Source organism: Strongylocentrotus purpuratus, unplaced genomic scaffold (genome assembly GCF_000002235.5).
Source record: "Strongylocentrotus purpuratus isolate Spur 01 unplaced genomic scaffold, Spur_5.0 spur5_scaffold_3, whole genome shotgun sequence".
Taxonomy (NCBI): domain Eukaryota; kingdom Metazoa; phylum Echinodermata; class Echinoidea; order Camarodonta; family Strongylocentrotidae; genus Strongylocentrotus; species Strongylocentrotus purpuratus.
The window spans coordinates 6,504,559-6,523,998 of NW_022145609.1; the positions used below are offsets into that span (position 1 = coordinate 6,504,559).

Genomic DNA, 19,440 nt, shown 5'->3' on the forward strand with positions numbered 1-19,440 from the left:
TTTTGTATGGCAAGTTAAGTAAAAAATCTTTTATTTTCATCATGGTCATAATATGCCTTTTTGTACACTTTTTACACCAATATATTTACAATATATAATCAATGCTCCGTGCTTCATACACAAAATACATACCGGTATGTCCACTTTGTGAGGGAACATTGAGAGATACTTTGACAACAGGTAGCACCTTAGTTTGGGACGTCGAAGGACAGATGAGTTTATATAATGGAGCTAACATGGTACCATAATACAACACATGTACATTACAACTGCTAATGTCAATGTGAACTTCTAATACAACATGATTCTAACCACTTCATTCCTATACATGTATATATTATAATTTATTTTCTATAATGAAAAATATTGAAAATACTATACATTGCTATCATTTAATGTACTTAATAAGACTTGGCTCACAGCGATACATATAACACATCTAGCGGCGCTCAATATAGTTGACATGAAAATCATTTACGCATCACATACATGCATCTTGGGGTTTTATCAGTGTGCTACAGTACACGTATACAGGTGTATTAAATAGGCATGTTAGAAGGAAATATAGGTGCAAATTAGATATTAAAAAAGACGTGTAAACCCTGTGCATATCAAGACTTTAAATCAACTAGGTACCAAACAAGATGTCCAAATTCATGGGCAGACTTAAGCAGCAATACTATAAGGTGCACCAACTGTATGGCATTACTCAGTACAACAACAAACTGAGCGTAGAAAAAGGATTGAACTATTTTTCCACATGAGATATCATTCTTTGAGTAATTTCATCTAACGAAAACACATAATTGATGTTGATGTAGCCCATGAATTAACCATGGTTAGTTGGAGTTCTCTCAGGATTACTGTACTGTAACTTACTATTGATGAACACTAGACTAGCACTAGCCTCGAAGCCATGTATTGCAAGGAAATGCATTGTTAAAGCAAACTTGGTCTGAGCACACCATTAACATAGACAATTTGCATAAAGACTTCAAGAAGCACTGCACTCACAGGTATGCCTTTAACTATTTATATGCAACACAACCAATCTCCCTGTGCCAAATTGTATTTATCACGGGACAGATATATAAAAAGGCTTCAAGATTATTAAAATGTTTTCAGTGCAAGATTCATCAATACCTGCTTTTAAAGGGTCATCATGGAGCTAATGAAGGCCAAATTTTGTAAAGCCATTGTATTGCAGAAGGCAATCCTTCCGTTAATTGGTGCTTATTATTTTGAGCAGAATTGCAGTTGGAAAAAGAGTGACCAAGCGGAGGGGCGAGGTTGGCAACTGAAGCATGAACAAACTCCCACGAAAGTTTACAAGAACTAACCCGTACAATACAGTCAACAGGATGAAAACACAGGAATGTGTAAATTTTTTTACATTTGAAACACTTCTCTTGTCAAATACAGGTTCATTATGTTTCTTTCCTTTTCTCTACCAATGATCGCGAAAAAAAAATCTATTTACGGTACCATTCTAAGGTGTGATTCATTTGAAATACATTGTGATTTGGAAATAATACAGATTTAGATTTCTTTGATAATGCATAAATAATAGTGACATTTGTATAGTATATGTTCGTAAGTACTTTATTACCATGGTCATTGGATTCAACGGCTAATCTGCAAATGATTGTGCTAGCTCCACTCTCTGGGGAGTATTTAGGCCAGGTGCTATTTCACAAGAGCACACATACCAATCCAACCAAAGTATTGATATTATCCACTAGACCACAACACCTTTACAAATTGTAATCACAACATCCATACTAACTTCCTGAAAACCACCATGGACTGAAATGCAAAAAAATGTTCAAGACCTCCTTAATGTGCACTACGTATATGTACTTATCAAGGCATCCATATGATATCCTTCCAACCATAATGATACTGTGTTTCATTCAGCCTTGTATCAAACTAACCTTGTCTGAACCAACGATTTGAACCACTGCCTGAATATAAAGCTCTACATAGAAAAAACTGCCCTCTGCCCTGTCATATAAAAACATCAACTTACAATCTATCATAAAAATCTATTTGATATCCCATCTTGATGAAAATCATTGCATCTTATCATGCATTACATTTATCTGCAAAATTAAATTAATCAAAAGCTACTATTCATTGCAAGTTACGATTAATTGAAAACAATACAATTTGTAAATGTGCATGCTTCAGGGTGTATAAGGTCATATAATTGTTGATGGTATTTGTGTCTGTTTTCACTTGATCCATACAGGTTGTTAATTGTGGGTGTGGTTAAAAAATCTTTCTTTATCTACCAAAGCAATACAGAAAAAATAAGAAGAAAAAGAAAAAGCAATCTTGACCAGACTGATTTACTGGCCTAATAACAGAAGAGTCAAATCTTAGGGGTGATAACCAAAGAAAAAATATTCTTCCCTACAAAATATTTTCCTTTGAATATGTTTCTTGGAAATTAACTGTTATTGCAGGTTTTCAAAACTGGCATTATGGGCTGGCTATCCACAAACAAATGATACATTATCATTTAATTGTTAAGATACAGCTTCATGATATTGCGTGATCAAGAAGAAGACACTCAAAACAAGTTGGCTGTTTCAAGCTCCAATAATATATGTATGCACCTACTAACCATAAATAGACAAGAAGACAGTAGGCAAAGGCAGACAGAAAACCCCTTTGAAAATACCCTTGATGAAATTCTAGTACCCTGTATTGAATGGTGAGACATTTATTACATTTGGAAGCAACATCACTCCTCATCTTTGTTGTCACTTAGAATATATTACATAATGACTGCAATTTAAGAGAAGGTTGAGTTCTGGGAAAGGTGAAAATTATTTTGTGATTTTTCCATTCTGTTTATGTCTCTGTTATAAGAATAACATAGAAAAAGCCATTGAAAAGGATGGTTTTTCAAATCCCATCATATTTGAAATGTAAGAAATAGCTGAAATGCTTGAACCAAAGTTTCATGCCACATCTTTGTGTAGTCATATACACATTTCTGTGTACAGTGTACATGACTTTCACCAAAAATGAGTAAATTTCTCATCATTCTGATAATTCCCAAGACCACACAGTATAAACGAATTATTTGTGCTACAAAATCAACCTCTTTCATTTGCTTCAAAACAATTTCTTTTTACAACGCAATTGCATGACCAGAACTCAATTCTATCTGTCAGGAAATGCTCACATTTTACACCAAGTATAGATGACAAGACAGCTCCATGCAATGTGTTTTATAACGCCACAATGATAAATAAATCTACAGTATATGTCATTTCATATAAATACTCCACCAGTCTTGTGCTGTACAATAACTGTTTGGATTTTCACACAATGGAATTGGAAGTTTGCTCCAAAGGTTCTGCATATTTTGGTCCTTTGCATCAAGTAAGATCAACCTTTGTAATTATCACCGATAATTTGCATTGAGTTGGGGTATCGAGTTCTTCTTCCTCATGAATACAACCGAGTGTAAACGGCCACCAGACAACATTTGAAGATCATATTTCTTTCACCAAACCTACATCATGTATTAACATCAGTCTCACTCCTTGAAGTACCCTTTCAATTAGCCATCTCAGTTCTTCTATGACAAACAGTCATGATTGAGATAAGTTGATGTTCGTCATGAAAACAGACACCATTTTCTGCCTAATCCTGTCATCTTTCCATACAATGAGACTCTATCTCTCCTTGAACGGAATTCACAAGACTCATGTGTCCTTCTCCTTCTGCAGCTCAGCATCTAGTTAAGTCTTTCACTTATCAGGTATCCATCTTGTCTTCTATCCCTGTCCATGCTTGACTAGAAGTTCACAAGACATGAAAGTCCTTCTCGTTGTACATCCCATGACACATGTACCATCGCTGCAGCATGGGTGAGTCTTTCACCGATGAGTTGTTGTATATACCCTAGTAAAGGTACCCCTCCTGAGCCTGTGCATCCTTGCGACTACACCTTCTCTCCAAACAGGCCATGAATACTTGTTCTTCGCATCCTGAGGATCTGTCGTTGGAATGGCTTTCCTTGCATCATCCATCCATCCCGTTCATCCATGCCTGGGTCATGATATAGCACAAGCTGACTCCTCCTTCTCAACCTCTTCCTCCTCCTCCTCAAACACCTCATCCTCACAGGGCTCAGGTTCTCCCATGCTTCCCCCTCTGGAGCTGTGCTTCTTGGACTCGTTTAGTGAGTGTTCAGAGGCAGACGAGGACCTGGACCGGGTTGGTGACGGTGCTCTCTCTACCACCTCAGCAAGGACACTCGCCTGAGGCTTCATGGCATGGAGGAGGGGCTTGTAACCAGGGCTACAGAGGAGAAAAGGGACATGCAAGTTTATAGACAGTGATAAGATTGCTGATGTGATATTTGTTGTTCAATGAGTCATGATTAATTGTCACAAACATTCTCATAGAGGTAATTTTCACACATTTATGAAAAGATTTAAAGTCAGTCCCATAATCCTAGCATTCAAACAAAGTGATCCCTATATTTGCAAGATATACAGGCATGTCTCAGTACCATGCCAATCAATTGAATCATGTACACAACTGTAAAATGTGTGGTTATCTAATAGTGGCTGCAATCCCGTCAAAACAGAGTGGTTGCCATTTAGGTAGGTAAGACACTGGAAATTCCTAAAGGAGATAGGAGTCTCACCATTCTGTATCAGCCCAGAGCTCCAGGAATGAGAGTCCCTCCCTCATGCGTGCAATGACATCCATGGGGATTTCCCCAAGGCTAGCTATGTTGACCACCTGACTCAATGATGATCTGTCCCTGAGGATGATGGATATGAGAAGACCCCACTCCAGGCAGCTGGCGTCTAAGACTATCTTTAAAAGATACCTGAAATAAAAATAATCAAATCAATGAAAGTTGTTGGATGAATGTACTGCAGGCTGGAATCCTTGATGTTCTGTATTACACTCTCACGAATCTCCACCCTAGGACTTGACCATTTTTTTCTCCATTTTTTCTCCAATAACGAAGTCTGAACCTTCTAAAGAAATGTTTACAGCATCACAGTTTTTACAGGTATGCCTTAATTTGCAACTGATAAAAATCATGGTTTTATGGAATATTAGCTTTGAGTACGTGAGTCTAGGAAGAAGAAAGAAACCGCAGTGTATGATAAAGCATTATGACATATTTACCATTTCTTTTCTCTAAAGTCGACCAAAACAATGATGAACACAGATCACTTTAATAGATTTTATGGATTTCATTGCAATAGCTCATACTCCAGGGGGTGTTTCACTAAGATTCTAAGTCAAACTTAACTCTAAGTTGGACTTAAATATTATGGAGAGCCATTTGTAGCCTTAAAATAAAATATATTCATAATACAAAATTCAAGAATTTTAGACTTTTTATAAATTCCACATCAAGAACATGAAATCTCCAATGATAATAGAAAATATGAATGATTTGAATCTACATTTTATGCCTTCTAAAAAAACTTGTACAAAATATTTTCAAAGATGCCAACGGCTTTCCATAATTGTTAAGTCCAACTTAGAGTTAAGATCGACTTAGGATCTTTGTGAAACACCCCCCCCCCCCCCCCCAGGTTGATCAACTATGGAACTCTTGATAATGTAGTAGAAACAAGAGCATAACCCACAGTTCACAAACAGGTGAACTAATAAGAATGTTTATCAAAAACAGGTAAGACAATGAATTCCACAAACAGCAGCCATTACCTGAGTTCTTTTTCTGATTGTTTTGGTCCATGCTGAATGACTTCCTTGAAGAATTGTTCTAGCTCATCTACTGTGACGTTGTTTGACCAGAAGCTATCTTCAAGGTTGTTGTCTCCTTCTCCTAGCAGACTACCCTCAGAGGCTTCTGTAGTCCCAATGCTGGTTTCATCAGAACCTGCACGACACAAGGATAATAACTACAATAATACGTTGATTCAAGGAGGCGCAATAATAATAATAATACTGGATATTTATATAGCGCACATATCCAACCTGCAGGGTGCTCAAAGTGCTCCAATATTACCCCGGCTCTGCTAGGCTATCGATGTCGGTGCTCACAGCATTCAAGGAATTACTTCCTACCGGTCCCCATTTACTTCACCTGGGTGGAGTGTGGCAAATGTAGATCAATGTCTTGTCAAAGGACAATGGCTCAGTGGTCTCATAACCGGGAGGTCCCAGGTTAAAAAATATGTTGATGCACTTGTGCCCTTTGGTAAGACATTTATCCTCATTTCCAAGTCCCTCGGAAAGGATTTACAGCCATCGGTCCCTTGGTTGTTTACTTACAAGCATATACATGCTTCCTTAGCAGTCAGGTAAAAACATTCATCAATTTTAGGGGGTTCTAAAGGCACCTATAAAGTACTTCCAGGACCATACCACATGGAGTGCTATAATTTCAATTCCATCATTTTGCTACAGGTGTACATAAAAACTAATGAGAGAAAGTCCTCCCTCCCCCCCCCCCCCCCATAACTGACATGACAATATGTTGCAAATTACCTTTAGCAGATGGGTGTTTGAGTACGGCCTCCTCTGTCCTGGTATCACTGCCAGTGCTCTCAGACAGCATGCTCTGAGTCCTGGAGAGCTTGAGGGTCAGCCCACCAGCAGGGTGACTACCGTTGGTGTGTCTGTTTACCACCGGCGCTATGGGGGTGGGCGTGGCTGGTTTGGGGGGCATACTGCTCACCCCTGCAAACTTGGTGGTAGGAATGAGGTCCACGGGTGAGGAAGGGGAATCCGTATGGGGATGCATACCATTCAGGGCACGAGTCGGAGGAGATATTTTTTGCACTGTAAAGAAACATAGAAAAAAGGGTATTCTATTTTTAACAACCATCATTCAACACTCCTCTTTTTTTTCTTCTAACAGACAAATAATAATAGATACATGTCAATATGATTTACAAACACAATATGATATGGTATTCCTTTCATAAAGTTCTTTACTAGGCTTGTTTAGGAAATCTACTGCAGAATTACTATACATTCCTTCACACACACACAGTATTTTTTGCTTTAAATAAATCACAAAACTGTTGCGGAGTAAAAGAAAAATGATTAATAACAGGTACCAAAATAAAGTGAGTGATCAAAATCTAGACTCCTCTATTCATATTTCATTGATATCAACAGTGCAAAAGACACTTTTTCATATAAAAACAAGTTCAGTATAATCCAGTGTACATACATGTTCCCTTTCTGCAAAAATACAAAACAGTCAGAGTTTAGTGATAACTTTTTTAGGGAAAGTCCAGGTTTGAACTGAAGGAGTATGTGTACTTACAGCTCTTTGTAGATGAGGGGCTTTCAATGACAGGGAGAGGCCAGTTGAAATCAGAATGAAGTCTCTTCAAGGCATCAACAAAGCTGTCCACTCGAGCTACTCTCATCCTGAGTAAAACATGAACACAAGTTTCAAGTTTTATTTCAATTCAAATCCATAAAAACACATAAGATACAGATTATATTAATATACAATATAGAAAACAGAGAACACACACAAAATGATAACATATCTACAAATATACCGGAATTATACAAAATCATTAGCTGTATCTAAAAAATTGAAAATGATGTACACTGTACCGTATGTTTAGGATTAGCATATCCTCATCAAAAGTCACGTCTATCAAAATGTCATTAGAATGTATTTTCCAGCGAGATCCTTTTGATTTGTTATATTAGTTTATCCAAACAACTTATTTATGCTACATGCTAACAATTCAGATTCACCTGAGGCAATTTGTTTCTTTATCAGGGGAAAGTTGATTCACCAGACTTTCAAATTAGCTCGAAACACAGATATATTTTCATCACTTGATCCATGCACACTAACCTTTCTCTAAGAAGCCATGATGTGAGTTTGAAGTCTAGATAACCAGTCATGACCCCTAACTCCTTTAACCTGTAAGCTGCCAGCAGCTTCCTAGCATGTCTTGCTAGAATGGTCTCGATGTAGTACTCATCTAAACCGGAATCGGTCATACTGCTCTGCCTTGAAAGGGTAGAATTCCTGCACAAGAAAAGAATATAGCAGGTTCCATAGAAGTTGATATCAGTAGAAAGGTTTTGACAACTGATGTAAGTGACTGAATTTATTGCATATAATTGGCTATGGAAAAATATGTTAAAGAACTGTTGGCACTTCCTATTGAAATTGGTATAATACAAGAGGGCCCATATGTTGGTGAGACACATATATTTTAACCCTACGTTAACTGGGGGGGGGTCAATTTGACCCCCCCCTGTAGAAATTTCGCGACTACTCCGAAACCGCGGCAGACATAAAATTTTCCTCTCATGACTTTTTACTTTCGAGTGTTACGCATCTTTTAAAACAATTTTTTTGAAAATCGGACCTACGGTTACAAGGTCGCATGACCTTTTGTCTTTGCATGTCAGCCCGAAAATTGCTCATTTTCGTGATTTGTGTACAAAACATATGTAAAAGTCATTTTTCCTAAAAATAGATAAAACATTGGTTATTCAGTCTTGTTTAAAGTTTAGATGTTTGTTTTGGGTCAAAATAGTTGAATTGTAGTTATAAATGAAATAAAACAACAAAAACAATAAAATACATAAGTTAAAAAAACAATGAAATACATAAGAAATTATAAAAACAAGAGATAACATAAGGAATAACCTGGCTCTTCCAATGTTTTGTGTCCTATTATTATTCCAAATGGTCTAATAAATATATGTAGTGAAAAAGAATACTTAAATATGAATAATCTATGATTTATGGGCCGAAATGTGAATTTTATGACCTTATTTGCATAAATTACCATAAATATGCCAATGAGTGAATTTTTCAAAAATTTGAAATTACCATAGTATTTTATACACTTCACTTGACATGCATGCAAATTTTCGCGGCGATCGGCGGTGAAACGGCCGAGATCTTAGGGGGGGGGGTCAAATTGACCCCCCCCCCAGTAAAAACCTGGTCTGAAATAGCCCAGTTAAAATAGGGTTAAAGAACAACCATGCATTTCTTCACATAGAAAAGTTATTTGATCAATGCAAAAGCAAGTTGAATGCATTTAACTATTCACACTGTGTGAAAGTTCCTATTCATCTTTAGCCTGCTTGCTAACTTTTTGAAGTACCTACCATCCTCCTGTACTGTTGAAAATAATGTAATTCAATTATTAGCTACACTACATTGTATTGGACCTGCTTGTATGACATGGTTGGAGTGTCTTAATCCAAATTTCAACCTTGAATCAAATGTTTTGAATGAATTAACAACTTTGGTTGGTTGGTTGGTTGGTTTTATTCGAGTAAGCAACCAGGGGACCGACGGCTTTAAGTCCTCTCCAAGGGACTTGATAATGAGGATTTATGCCTTACCACAGGGCACTAGCGCATCACATTGGTTTCAAACCCCGGACCCTCCGGATACGAAACCACTGCTCAACCACTGCTCAACCACTGCTCAACCACTGAGCAATCACGCTCCCCCGTTTACATACAAATACATTTCATTAAAAAATCATCTAGTAATAATGCCTTACCTCTTCTCCGTAGTGTTCTGGTCAGCTTGCCTGTCTGTCGTGCTCCCTGGCTTGTTGCTATGACTGGAATGCCTACCCCTGGGCTTGGTCACACTCGCTGGCGTACCCATCCCCACACCCAGGGGGAACATGTGGTGATTGGCAAGAGGGGGCGGGGGCCTTGGTGAATCAAGTTCCCCTGAACCGATGGAGCGTAGGAACCTGAGCAGATCCCGACATAGCGACCATTCACCGTGCTCTAGAGCTGCATCCAAAAGCATAGTGGCATGCTGAAACGAAAATAAGAACAAAATTTAAACATTGGGTTGGAAAAATTAGGCTTTAGCCATTTCAAGCTCGTTTCTGATCTTGCATTCTGGGGGTGTTTCACAAAGACTAAGATCAACTTTAAGTTGGACTTAACTATTGCAGGCCTTTCATTCCACTGTTTGCTCTCACCATTATGATCTTTAGATACTATTTTTTCCTTCAATAATGAATTGTGTAGATTTGTGACCATGATTTGTACATCCCTTGAGAGACCAATGCCAGTAAATGGTGAGAGCAAACAGGGGCATAAACGGCCTGCCATAGTTAAGTCCAACTTAAAGTTGATTTTAGTCTTTGTGAACCACCCCCCTGGACCTTGAGGCAGATTAGCCTTGCGCTAGACAAGTTTAGGATACCGATAACTACCACTCGTGTTACTAATCCAATCATGGAAAAGTTTTTAGAAACTTCTATATTGATTTGCTATAAAAACAGAATATGTCCTGTCATCTAATATTTACACACATCACATTTATGAATGTACAACCCCAATACCTAATTTTAAATTCATTTTAATTAGAGGGGAAATTGCATTTATTGTTCAGTTTCTAGTATCAAGAAAACAGTCAGAGTGACTCTTGTTTGCTAACTAAAACAAAACAATGTACACTTATTCACAATTTCCTGTTGCTTCTGGTTTAACCTAGCTAGAACAAAATAAAAATATTAACTACTATCCTCAGAGATTAAACTTACATGTCTGCTTGCTTTGACTGACTCCAGGTTCTGAAGGATGATGAGATACGATGCTGCTGTCTGAAGGTTATCAGTCTTCAAACATTCCTGTAAATAACATTAAAAATTCAGTTCATTGCACTTCCAAAAGATGATCTAAGTGTGTTACATAAATAAAGCATGATTATTTTCTTTACATAGTTTCCATAGAATCAAGTAAGAAATGAATAAGAGTTGAAATACTAAAAGCAAACAAATATTTGATATTATAAGATTTTTTTTCAAGACAATCATTGTATGTCAGGATTTTAAAGATAACTTGAATTCAATTGATTTCTCAAAACATCAGGGTAAACCAAAGACAATACTGTCAGCAAAAGCATTTAGAAGTAATACTGTAAAATTAAATAAAATTTCAAATCCTTATCAAAGTATACAAACACATGTAACTTTCACGTAAAGAAACACAACTAATGCAAAACCAAGATGAATATCAACATTTTAATAGTGGGGCAGATTGTTATTATGAGTCATATAATATACTGCAGAAGGCCATTCACCTAGACTTTGCAGGCATTCCATCCACATTCCATTCCTTATTTACAATGTATCTTTTATCTATTACTTTGTCTATATCCCTTGCATTTGTTATGGTGAAATAAATAATAATAATTTATGCCTGTAAGTTGGTAATGAAAATGCTAAATCAAATGGATACAACCAAGATTCTAATGGGTGTCGTTGCTCACCTCAAACAAGTCTTGAGGATTGCCGACTGAAGCGAAGAGGTAGGGCCACAATGCTATCTCAGTCTTCCTGGCACAATGTACCACTGTCTCTAAATACTGAGGAAACTCCTGGATGAAGGCTACGACCCTTGGTAATAAGGCATCTGATCCGAGTTAGGAATGGAAATAATGAGAATACAATATGGTTAATTTTTAGCAATAAAGCTCAATTTGACCCCATCCCCTCCGTAATGAATGTCACATACAATTACCACAAAAAAATATATTTATTTTAAAAATCAAACTTGATCATACATGTATCTCTCTGCATTGTTCATCTAAAAAACAAATTGTGATCCATAATATCATACTTTTCACTTCATGAACCTATTCAATGGGGAAGTTCAACTAGAAATCACTAGCCATGAAATATTAATACATGTAGATGCAGTTTTCTTAACTAGGCAGACTGAAAATGGACCGTGGTAAAAGAACAGTGGTACACATAACAAAACTTACACAATCAACGACCGAGACATACCTGGTATGGGTTCTGAAGCAGTAGCCTCTTCCTCTAAGACTTCATGAAGCATGAGTTCTAGGACGTGGGAGAAGTAAGGTAGAGACATACAGCTACGGGCTATCTGGAGGGCATGCATCCCAAGACTGCAAAAACAAAACACAAAGTAAATCTAAGCTTTCTGGAGTTGGATTAAAAGAGGGCCAATTATAATAACGAAATGTAACACCAAAAGATTTCATAACAGAAACTTTTCTGTAGCATTTCTTTCTGATAATAAACATAGATAGAAAACTAGTACAATAAGTCCCTGCCTAATCATCTAATATTTTCTTTAATAATATTCCAATAATTTCAAGCATACTGAAAACCTTATAGACCATTTAGATATTATGAACCATTTGAGAACTCCAGATACTTAAAAGCAGCTTGCTCACCAAAGACTAAACAACCAGTGATGACATGCACACGCTTATGCTTAAACACCAAACAAGGTCTTGCCGAGAGCATTGCACATTATTCAAGCTGTCCTTGCTCCAAGCTATTGAATTCCTTGTCATCCTTTTTCTATATACAGTACAAACCAAAACATGTCTACATGCAAAATCCCATGGCGGAAAGAAGAATAGAAACCTATTCAAAATATTTACAAAACTGAAAAAATATCTGCACTTTCTTTCCCCAAATTTCCATTTATGTCCAATAAGCAGCTTCACCCAGGCAAGGGAAGTTTTGGTTTGGAAATTCAGGTCTGGCTACCAGGATGAAGAAGGGATTTTTTTCTGTTTCAAAAAAAATGTTTCACTCTCTTTAAAGGCTCCCTTAGGCTAATATATAATCTTCGGACTGGGTTAAAATGATTTCAACACAAACTCTGCTAAGCAAACACCCCAAAACCATTCAAGGATTCATCTACAAATCAGAGACCCTTTTGACCTTTTTAGAGTAAATAACAGTAACAAACCAACTGAGGTATCACCCTCCAATAATGTATGTGATTGGAGACTGAAAAAATGAAAAGTTTTAGAATCGTTTGCAAGTTTGAGGAACAGGAAAGGTGATCAAATAATTCCAAAGAATATGGGAGTAGTAAAGTCAACATCTACATAGACCTTATTACCCCCCCCCCCCCCCCCCAAAAAAAAAAACTTTTAATCCAAGTCAATTTAAGCACTCTATTGTTCAAGGTATTGTTGAAGGTATCAAAAGGAGGATAAGAACTCTAAAGAATTTCTGTGAAGGGATTATAAGGTTGTTGAAACTTGGCACACCAATTAAGCACATCCTGATCTTTATTTTGTGTAGTTATCTAGCTTATTAATGTTTAAGAAATTGAAACAGTAGCCTGTGTTGAAAAGAAATGAAAACCGTTACCTCAAACTCAAGATCAGAAAACCATAGGTCTACAAAGTACGGTAAAAGGTCCACTTTTTTAAAACTTATTTAGAAGAAACTGCTTTTTTTAGGTGATGATATTTTATGTTTGACCAATTATACATTTATTGAGCTCCAAATGAAAATCACAATATGGGACTTTTTCTAATGTATATCAAGGGAATGAATTTATCTGTATGTAAACCAGTTTAGAGATTTTTATTCACCCAAAACCATTGTTCATGCCTTTGTTTACTATAAACAGCATTCACGAACATAAATATTTATTCAAGAGCAATTAATATGAATGAATATCTGATAAGCATAAAAACTTACTTTCTCCTCAGCAACTGTCTCAATAAATGATGAAGATAGATTTGTGTCTGTAACAGAGGAACAGGAGAAAGGTAAAAAATAATTCATTATTAAGATTAAAGCATTGGATAAAGTTACATATTTATTTTGTTGACATTGAACACATACTTAACTTTGTGTTTTAAAGGATATGACAAACATTCATGACTGATATTTAACTGTTCTAGGCGAAATCATAAATCTGGCTTAAACCGGTCCTTTTTTAGAGCTCATATTCCTTTAAAAGACTAAATTGTATATCAAGTTCATTACAAGCTTTTTTTAATAAGTTTCTCCACATGGCAAAATTCTGTAACTTTACTCAGGTTTACCATCTAAATTTAACATCGGCAATCCAGTGACTAGAGAAATAGTAATAACAATGAACACTCAGTCCCAATTGAAGGGTGGGTTTCACTTACAGTTCTTTCTAATGTTGTGAATGGCAAGCTTGGGCATCGACGAGTGCGTTCTACACTAGGGGTCATGGGTTCAAATGACAGCATGTCATTGGCTGCACCAAGGACTACTGCATCCTCAAATAACACAGCTGAGGAAGAAAGAAAGAAAATACAAATATTGGGGTCATTTAAATAATAATAACATCGATACGGTCTCCAATGCCTACAGTATTTAAAGTATTCTTTCTCGTTCATTTAATCAGTGTACATTAAAGGAGAACAAAAGTTTAAAAAAAAATTTAAATGCAAAAGGAGACTCCTAGCCCTTTTTTCTCTCTTGGTCCATTAATCATTAGCACTTTTATTTCATGAGATTTCTTACTTTCTTGAGCTGTTGACAGATTTTCATTTTTCTATTAAAGCCCGTCTGTACTAGTTTGGCCAGGAGGATTAGACCACTCAGCGTGATCACTGGCAGGTGGCTATCTCATCAACTCAGCTCTCAATTAACATAAGAAAAAGAGAATCATGGGGGACCAATGGGCACTGCTTAGGCATTGTTTTCTATATAGAGGGAGTAAGTAGCTACAAGTAGTACAGTGGGACTTTAAAATTCTTACAACTACTTTTATCTCCTTGCTTCTCCATTACTACTTCTAAATTCTTTCGTCGTTTCTTCCTGCTTCTTCTGTTCTTGTATCTCTTTCTAATTCCCTCCTCATCTCCCTCAAATGTCTCCATTTCCTTTAATGCCCCTAACCCTCTCAACTCTTTTATCTCCCTAGTGCTGTGTTCTTACCTAGAGGATATATCCTGAGCTTGAATGGCAGCATGATACGTTTGGATAGAAAGCTGTGATGTAACTTCTCTGATCGGTCTGGAAACAGTGGTAACCACACCTATTAAAATGTGAAAGAATAAAATTACATTCTTAAATCACTATGTTCAAACTTTCTCCCAAAGTCCAAATCCACAAGCAATGTACTAAAATGTCTTGATGCAAAATCTTTCTCTGTCTTTACATTCAAGAGATGGCTGGGCATGAAGATGAAAAGAAAACAAAATAACCAAAGCTTTGAATTTGTCCACTTTTTTTGTATAAAGGAGGGAGAAAAAAGCTCATGTACAATACAACTTAAATACAGTGCTAACACTATGAATTGACAGACAAAGAAAGCGGACAAAATATACAGTTTCTCATGTAGACAAAGGAACATCCCTTCACTGCTATTATGTAAAAATGTGTAGAACAGGTGAATATGCATGTGACACCTGTTCTACACATTTTTACATAATAGCAGTGAAAGGATGTTCCTTTGTCTACCTGAGGAACTGTAAATTTTGTCCGCTTTCTTTGTCTGTCATATTCATAGTGTAATATGGAAAATGAAGAGTAGTGATTACATTAATTCCAGTTGACAGAACAATTAATTAAGAGCAGTGAATGTCAAACTCAATTTACTATGAATGTATAAAGGTCATTTTACAGGAAACACTAAAAACCATCAGGTCCTGTTGTAACTTTTCATGGAACCACCATCACAATATTTCCCTAAGTTTCTCTAAGTATTTGTTCTCTCAATTTAGATTGACATAGACATCTTTGTTTCACACATGTACATGATGTTCTGAAGCTAGTAAGATTGTAAGTGAACATGACATACCTTCATGCCTGCAGCTCCGCATCCCAGCCAGAGTGCTTCCACGAGATGAGGTTTGCTGGCGCTAGACCGGGATGTGGTCCACATGCTTTCTACTGATGAGGCAAGGATGATGGGCGCAACGAAAGGAATCTACCGTACACACATAAAACACATAAACATATTTGATATTATTGTTAGTCATATCCACCAAGCAAGATGCTCAAGGCACTGCAATATTACCTAAGCTAGGCTACTAAGTTTGGTGCTCACCGCTATCAAAGAAGTCCTTCCTACTGGTACCCATACGACACTTGGATTTTTAATCTCTTGCCAATTTAAGGACTTCAAAGGGTTTTTTTTTCGTTTTCAAATTCCTGGCATCAACCGCAACATAGTCATAAAACATAAATGGACAGAAAATGTGAATAAATTTTTGCCCTTTCTACTCGAGTATCTGGTATCTTTCAAGGGCTCTAAATCATAAATTCTTGAGCCAAACCACAAAATGTGAAATGACCATCTCATAAGAGATATAATGGTCTGTGGACATGTTCCTCACCTCAGCATCTTTGCTTTTCCTCCTGTCATGATAATCGTTGGTGGGTGAGGGTGCCTTAGAGCGATCTCTCTGTAGCATCAATACACGACCAGCGACATTGATGATCAGACTCTCAGCCTCACTGCTCTGATTGAACGATTTGGGAGACACTGAAATCATAGAAAAAATGTAAAGAAAGGCTTAACAATGTTAAATCTGAGATGCATGGCCATACGTGTTATCAGTGTCTGTGATATGGTGTAATATTGAAGCCATACACAAATTGCCCTTCAAAATGATCATGAAGTGCCTCAAAAAAGTAAAAATCTTTGCGTGACCGGTTTTACCATACTCATTTTCCCCAATAGACTGTAGTTTTATAAAAACCGTTAGGAAACAAAAAAGGAAATTTCGATTTCCAATCATAAATATCTTGATAATCAGGCAGGTGCTCGGCTTGTAAAAGTCATGGGATTCCTGACTGACCTAAAAGTTTATAATCATGATTGCAGCATGAGCTAAATCCAGGATTTAATTTCAGAATCTGAGGCAATGTTACTGAGTCACTTTAATAAAACTATTACTCCTGATAATGACACTGGCGACTTATATAACTCTCTCGTCTATCATACAGTTAAACTCCCAACCCTGCAAATTACAACAATATTATTATCTTGGCTATAGCCCAAGATGTAGTAACTATTAAAGAATTTTACCCTTTGCGCTAACCGTTACTACACCTTGGTTGAGAAAGAGACAACTCTCAAATCTCGACTGAAATCGTTTGAAGTGATCAATGTGCCCCTACCTACACAATAATGTTGCTGCAAGGGGAATTCTAATACCTTCTTTTTCATTTGAAAGCTGAAGAGCAGAGTAAAGCATGTGAGATATAATAATAGTGGATTCTTGTATAGCTCTCATGTCTGTCAGACATAACACTCCTGGCGCTCCGCAGTTATTACCCTGGCTTTAGCACGGCTGCCATTACGGCGCTCTAGCATTTCAAGGAATTAATTCCTGCCAGATATGATAGATATGTCTAGATTTCGTTATTTAACATCAACGTAATGATACGTCATCATACATGAATCAGGCAATACAACATGAACGAATGCAAGCATTTTTAGACGGTTGCCATGCTACACGACTTACCTGATTCCGACCTGAGAGATGTGAGAGTAAGTGAGATGAGAGAGGACGGATGAGGAACAAAGTTGGCGAGTGAAAGGTCCTGTATCCTGGTTAGAGTTGCAGTAGAACCTGAGAAAAGATGGTGAAGAAAGAAAGAAAGAAAGAGGAATGCTCTTCATTAATTGAATTATATAAAAATATTTCAAAAATATTTTGTTTGTTATCAAATTGCTTTTTTGTCTTTTTATTGTTTTGTTTTGCTGTTTTTGTTGTTATTGTGGGAAGGTTGAGCAGGAATGATCTGCTAGATCTCAAATAAAATCTGACATCGACCAACAGACTATTACTATTTCTATATGGATAACTTCACTTCTACTAATTGTTCTCGCTAAACAAAATACACACTTGCCGGTTCAAAAGCAGCCAGCTAACATTTGACATTGTGCAAATAAGCATAAAATTATTAGCATGTTTTTAATCATGTTTGACCTGAAAATAGCTTAACAATTTGGTTTACATCAACTTCAAACAATTGATCTGATGAGAATATCTGATGAATTACAGAGATAACTCACTTGATGGACCTTCCTTTCTCTCGCAGCTAAAGAGTGATATATGATAGTCTGCACAGAAGACTATGAGTAGGTCTTTGAACACATTCAACAGCAGTACTTGAAATGGAACCTTGACAGTGAAGGCAAAGGCATTGTCAAGATTGCTTGCACGAGGATATACCCGGATCTACAAATTGGAATGAAAAAATTAATGGGATAAAACAATGTATAAATCCTTGTAAAGACAATGAATTCCATTAGTTAGGTTACCAGGCTTATTAGAATATTCCATGAGTTTCTCACCGATTACAGCGGAACTCAACATACTAATCGGTTATTGAATGTAGAGAAACATACTTCTACAGAGTTAATGACCTTCATAAAAAACATTTCAATTGAAAGATATAATGTATATGATTTTAGAATTCTGGTTTGAGATGGACAAAATAGGCTGTACAAAAATATATTACGCCTTAACGCTCCTGAAAAGCGCTATATAGAAACAAACAATTATTATTTTTATTATTAAAACAGAAGGTAAAAAAAGTTACACGTTTGTTTGGAGTCGAAGATGGGTTTGGAAAGGTGTAGTATGACAGGCTTCTCACAGTTCCAAGTTTTATCTCCCACTCCCACCTCCCCCTTCTTTAAGAACACATCAAACTAACCTCCTCTCTGCTTTCATAGTGATTGAAGCAGGCAGCGATGATGAAGTCTTTCCACCAGCACAACCCACCGGTCACAGATATGTCTCTCTCCTGGGTCACGTTGCCAAAGATCTTCCATCTCTTACCCGAAGGAGAGCAGTGTGCCAGTCCATACCGACCTGCCACTGCTATGTAGTGACCTGTCCTGTCAACGCTAGCATGCTGTAAACAATGGAAACAAATCACGATGTAAACAAATAAGATTCATATATTTTGATGATAAATCTTGGCTAATAAGGGAGGTTGAATCTCCAGAAAAACAAATATATCAAAGAAATGGAGCTAAATAAAATTCATAAAATCTCTAGAGATGATATCCAAGAAATGGAGTGAAATGAAACTTATAAGATATAGAAGTATGTCAGACAATCTGAAGATCCTGCCTATTTGGTCAGATAAGCAAACAAAAATTGTTTCATAAGAATTTGTGCAAACTTATAGTTAATGGCTGTCAGAGATTAAACATGGTAACGTTGTCAGCAATTCTCTACATTGTCCAGTTGGCATCCTGAAATCATGAAACGAGAGCCTTAGGAAACTACAAAAACAGTTTCTGTTAATCTACAGTTCAGCTTTCTTACCTTGATAGGCCAATTACTGTCCAAGTAATTCTGAGGTATCTGTATACAATGCCATTGTTTGTTTCCAGCTAGGATGTTACTACTACATGCTGCATTCCCTGTACCTGGAAAAAAAAAATAATATAACAAATTGTTCATAATTTGAAAATCTATAAGGTTAAGTTCTGGTTCCTATATACGGTGCTTAACATGAAAACATAATACAAGGGAAATATTCAGATAACCTTAAATACAGTCAAATAAAACAAGCAAACAAAAAAATTGTATAATAATAACAATAGCAAAATAATAAAATCATTAATATGATCAAATATGCTCAAAAATTACAAAGAGGAAATGTACGGAAGCTAATTTTGAGCACATCTCCATGGAGTTTTTTTTCTTCATACAATATTCAA

The 19,440-nt window shown here is 36.6% G+C and overlaps 1 protein-coding gene across 1 annotated transcript in view; it reads right to left on the reverse strand.

The window, feature by feature from the left end:
- Positions 1-19,440, reverse strand: part of LOC593883 (RAB6A-GEF complex partner protein 1) — a 53,988-nt gene continuing 34,548 nt past the window's right edge. The window contains exons 13-31 of the mRNA XM_030996763.1: positions 19,043-19,146; positions 18,423-18,623; positions 17,776-17,941; positions 17,222-17,329; positions 16,088-16,236; positions 15,550-15,678; positions 14,685-14,784; positions 13,907-14,034; positions 13,467-13,513; positions 11,778-11,902; positions 11,258-11,400; positions 10,530-10,616; positions 9,525-9,793; positions 7,844-8,020; positions 7,292-7,398; positions 6,505-6,798; positions 5,719-5,893; positions 4,673-4,861; positions 1-4,320 (exon numbers count right to left, since the gene is read on the reverse strand). Of these exons, the coding sequence (XP_030852623.1) occupies positions 4,074-4,320; positions 4,673-4,861; positions 5,719-5,893; positions 6,505-6,798; positions 7,292-7,398; positions 7,844-8,020; positions 9,525-9,793; positions 10,530-10,616; positions 11,258-11,400; positions 11,778-11,902; positions 13,467-13,513; positions 13,907-14,034; positions 14,685-14,784; positions 15,550-15,678; positions 16,088-16,236; positions 17,222-17,329; positions 17,776-17,941; positions 18,423-18,623; positions 19,043-19,146 (2,945 nt within the window). The 3' untranslated portion in view covers positions 1-4,073. The remainder of the gene's footprint in view (positions 4,321-4,672; positions 4,862-5,718; positions 5,894-6,504; positions 6,799-7,291; positions 7,399-7,843; positions 8,021-9,524; positions 9,794-10,529; positions 10,617-11,257; positions 11,401-11,777; positions 11,903-13,466; positions 13,514-13,906; positions 14,035-14,684; positions 14,785-15,549; positions 15,679-16,087; positions 16,237-17,221; positions 17,330-17,775; positions 17,942-18,422; positions 18,624-19,042; positions 19,147-19,440) is intronic.